Genomic DNA, 4,487 nt, shown 5'->3' with positions numbered 1-4,487 from the left:
CTGATAATAATGAATTACAGTCGTCCAGCCTGGAAGTAATAAATGCATGAACTAGTTTTTCAGCGTCACTCTGAGACAGGATATTTCTAACTTTAGAGATTTGCGAGCCACAGTTGACGCGTTTCATAGTTTCTCACCATCTTTCCTCCTGTCGCCCTCATGTGGTGTCTCTCTGCCAGCCACTGTTTATCCTTGGCATCAGCTGCGTACTGACACACACACACACACACACACACACACACACACACACACACACACACACACACACAGGTGAGGCAGACTCAGCATGGCCTTCAGACCACAGACTGTATACCAAAGATGGATGCAGATGTCAGATTCCTGTTACGTCATGCAGCATTTTACCTTGAACAGGTCGGCGTGTTTGATGTAGATTCGTCCTCTGGTCCCACCCATTCCGAGCGCCCTGCAGTGACATCACAACATAAGATGTTTGTTATTTTAACGTCGTATCGCTGTTGTGTGGAGGTTTACGTGTCATTTAAACGTTTAAGTGTTGTGTGAACGCCGTTTCCTGTTGGCGTTGCTGCTGCGGACTCACTTGTTGGCTCTTGACCCGAGCACGAACGTGCTGCTGTCGCTGAGTCTGGACGGATCCCACTGAAACACAGACAGCGTCACTGTGACATCATCACAGCGGCGACTTTACACCCCCGACATGAAGGCAACGCTGTAGAGCACAGCGCCCCCATCGGGTCACACTGGGTCACTGCCACCGTGTTATTGGGTCTGATGATGATGAAGACATTTATTTCAGTTGAGTTCACCTGTCAGTTCAAGTAACCACTCACCTTGGGCCCCTCCTTCTTGATGGGCTCAGACTTGGGCTTCACCCTGAGGACACAGATGGACATCGGTCAGGTGTGTTCATCTACCTGTGCACTGACGATGATGTCACCTATTAGATACTCACACAGAGAAGGTCAGAGGTCGATCAGATGAGGCCACGGGACCTGGACGCATCTTTCTCTAAGGACAGGAAGTGATCAGAGTCAGTGATCGCACTCGTGTGTGAGTGTGTGTGTTGGGGGGGTGGTTACCTTCTTGTGCAGCGGGCTTCCTCTCTGGCTGCAGTCGTCATCAGCAACTCGTTGCCTCTGCGGGAAACAAACAGGTGAGGCACGGGACTACCTTCCCAGGTAAGCTGCCTGCTCCTACACCTACCTTCATCATTGCCTCTGGTACCGCCCTCTTCACCTCAGCCTCCGGAAACAGCTGCTTGGCCTGGAGATGAAATCATAGGGAAACAGATCAGGCTTTACACTCAACACAGCTAATCCGGCTTCACAGGTACACCTGTCAGGTGAGTTCAGGTGGTCTCATGAGCATCAGAATGCCTCACGTGTTCGAGGACGTTCCTGCACGCCTCCTTGATCAGGTGATCGGTCTGAATGTCGTCTCCAACGTTCTCCTTCACATTCTCTGCTGCCTTCTCGAAGAACTGCAACACAAACACACTTGCTCGAACCCCTGCACAGGTCAAACCAAATAACTCCACCCCCTCCCCTTTTAGTGCGACTGCTAACCTTCTGATATTTACTGAACACGGCCATGATGTCTTGGTTGAAGCTGGGCTGGAGCACGGCACGCAGCAGGTCCATGGACACCTGAGGGTCCGTGTAGCTGCACAGACAGGTGAGGACAGATGAGCAGGTCTGTCTCTACGTCCTGCTCAAGGTGAAACCCTGACACACCTGGACTCCTGTCGTCTGAGTGTTGTTGATAAAGTTTTTTAAAAACAAACTGAATGGCCGCGTTTACGTTTCCCGTCCTGTGAGCTCAGAGGTCTGCGCTACGAAGCCTGGCTTATCCAGGTGGTTACCCCTGGTTTTCATCACCATGGTAACTAACACTGTGAACCTCACCTGCTCCAGAGCAGGTTAAGATCCGGATCAGAGATCAACAAGTACGACATCACTTCCTACTGATCAACGAGCGCTCCAGAAAATAGTGTCAGCATCCTTTGGAAGATGCCTCGGACGGCTGCGGTGACAGTGGGAGGGGTCTAAGGATTTTAACAACAATGTCTTTGTGTTTCCCTGACGACCATCAGTAACCAATGATAAATCACCTCAGCTTCAGTTCTTGATTGTTTTCTGTTGGCAGTTAACAGTTTTGGTCTTCGAGCATTAATATGTGATCCTGAAACAGCACACCTGTACTGCACCAGCTGACCCCAGGTCAGATTTGTATTACGCCATACACAGCAGCAAAAACTACCGCTGTCAGGAGCGCGGGACGTTTCCACTCGTTCTGTTATTCACGAGAGGCCGTACTTTAATAAACCAACCGAATGAAGCATAAACCCTGCGTTGCATTGTTTCCTCCATCGGGCTGTGGGACAGGAAGCTTTAATGTGCAGCCGCCACCTTACAAACAGACAGCAGTGTGAGTGCGCTCAGTGACAAAACTATTAACTAGAAGCAAGATTTTTACTGTGTGCGACAAAAGACTGAACAACTGTCTCATTTGCATTTTACTGATATGGCGCTCATGGGGATCGTTTTCTGTGGAGGAACAGTGATGTGAGACATGAAATGCCAGTTTGCGATTGGTCACAATCACAAAAAACCCGCCTCTTTCATGTGAACGTGCAGGAGAAACCCTCTGTGAACTTAGGGCGGTGATAACCAGCTTCGTGTGACCTCCAATCCTGATCGCCAAACTCAGGGTACGTGGATCCAGCCAACAGAAACATATCCTGGATGTTGCACTCTCGTCATAGTACAGAGCCACAACCATCACAGAAAGTACGAGCCAATCAGATCCAACGGTCCACTTACCTGACCATCATGTGAGAGCGCCGTCCTCGTCTTTGGATCTGTCTGTGTTTGATCATCAAGTTCCACGGCTTCTACACACACACAGATGAGTGTAACTGTATGACGTGTGAACAGGTAAGAGCACACCAGGACATTTTCAACCCAACGTTATTTAGAAAACAGAGTGTGCAGGTGTTCAGGTGAAGCGCACCTGTGTTTCCCGACAAACATTAACACATAGTAAAAGATTGCTGCCTATAGAGTAATGGATTACTTTCAACTGAGCAGGTGTTTGGCTTATTCTGACAACAGACACGTGACTCAAACCACCCGAGAGCCAACTCTGACAAAAACACACCAAAAAGCGGGGGCCGGGGCTCCGTCTATTTCCTGGAGTTACCCGGACCACCGTGTTTAGGTTTATTCCGTGACTGTGACGTCACCAGCTTTCATGAAAAAAATATTCACGGTGTCGTGTGACGGATGTTTGTGCGGTGGCTCGCGGCCTCACCGGGCTCTGCTCCGGGTGGTCCGGCTGCTCCGGCCCGTCCTGCTGCAGCCAGTCCCGGCCTCCGTCACTGCGGTGCGCCCCCATCTGTTCCGATCCGGGTCCAACCGGGCCAAAGACCGCGCTAACGGCAATCACCGGCCGTAAAGGTGTTTACGGTTACTGCCCCGAGCTGACCGACGATCAACTGATACTCAGCAAACAATAATCGATACGTGGCTACCACTTTGCCTGTTTATTGTCTGTTTCGCGGAAACTTCGCTGCTGCTTCTTCCACTTCCGGCAAAACCGAATACAACCGCACTTCCTGTCACCGCTTCACAATAAAAGCACTGACTTCCGGAGGATTTGTGATCGTAAGGAGGTCACCTGTGCAGACAGGTGTAGAGGTGGGTTTAAAAAATCGATTTCCCCATTCAAATCGATTTGAGTTTGACTAATGTCATATCGGATAAACATCGTCACACGTTTTCTCTGACTTTCCTCCAAGACAAAATCAAACTTCCTGCACAGCTCTGTCTCTCAGTGTGCTCTGCTTCCCTTCAGCAGCATCAGGTAATGTTCACATGTTGATTCATGGTTTTCTTCAGTTTTTGATCTATGGCAGAATATTTTTAAGGTTATTTGTATTTGGGAGTCACGTGGGACCGCCGAAGAAGATGGCCGCACACTAGAGGCGCTCCTAAAGCCTGTTGATTAATGTTCTGAATCTGGAAACATACACTCCAGCTGTAGTCGTAAATTGGACGCCCTTTGTGGCTTTTCAAGGATTACCATCTTTGGAAAATGGCAGGTAACAACAAAGCAAACTTTTTTAAGGGAGCTACCACGAGGAAGAAGCAAGCTAGCATTAGCCTCGCTCCGGAACCACCCGAAAGTGCATCTGCATCTGAGGCCGCCTCTCCAGTAGTTGAGGACGGTATAGGGAGCGAGAGCAAAAAAGACATTTTTGAAGAAATTAAGAAGATGAACGCTACTCTTCAGGTCGTAGCAAAAGATGTCACCACTATTAAAGAGGCCACTAAAGAATTGAAAGATTCGGTGGAAGATATAAAAGTGAGGTTAGGGGAGGCGGAACAACGTATATCAGACATGGAAGATGCCAGCGTGCTTACCGAGGCAAAAGTGGACAAATTCCAGAAGAGGATGGACGCGTTGTGGTCGTGAGTGGAGGACCTTGAAAACCGTAGCAGGAGGAA

General features: G+C 49.3%; 1 protein-coding gene across 1 annotated transcript in view; it reads right to left on the bottom strand.

The window, feature by feature from the left end:
- The window catches only part of LOC102214404 (deoxynucleotidyltransferase terminal-interacting protein 1), a 6,222-nt gene extending 2,603 nt beyond the window's left edge, over nt 1-3,619 (bottom strand). The window contains exons 1-11 of the mRNA XM_005754206.2: nt 3,292-3,619; nt 2,802-2,872; nt 1,545-1,641; nt 1,361-1,459; nt 1,183-1,242; nt 1,059-1,115; nt 932-987; nt 810-852; nt 560-618; nt 364-424; nt 94-209 (exon numbers count right to left, since the gene is read on the bottom strand). Of these exons, the coding sequence (XP_005754263.1) occupies nt 94-209; nt 364-424; nt 560-618; nt 810-852; nt 932-987; nt 1,059-1,115; nt 1,183-1,242; nt 1,361-1,459; nt 1,545-1,641; nt 2,802-2,872; nt 3,292-3,375 (803 nt within the window). The 5' untranslated portion in view covers nt 3,376-3,619. The remainder of the gene's footprint in view (nt 1-93; nt 210-363; nt 425-559; nt 619-809; nt 853-931; nt 988-1,058; nt 1,116-1,182; nt 1,243-1,360; nt 1,460-1,544; nt 1,642-2,801; nt 2,873-3,291) is intronic.
- Between the last annotated feature and the right edge of the window lie 868 nt (nt 3,620-4,487).

This window comes from Pundamilia nyererei, unplaced genomic scaffold (assembly GCF_000239375.1).
Source record: "Pundamilia nyererei isolate P.nyererei 1_Seehausen unplaced genomic scaffold, PunNye1.0 scaffold00523, whole genome shotgun sequence".
NCBI lineage: Eukaryota > Metazoa > Chordata > Actinopteri > Cichliformes > Cichlidae > Pundamilia > Pundamilia nyererei.
Note: the sequence above shows the minus strand (reverse complement) of the source record. Positions and strands in the feature narration are given on the sequence as shown.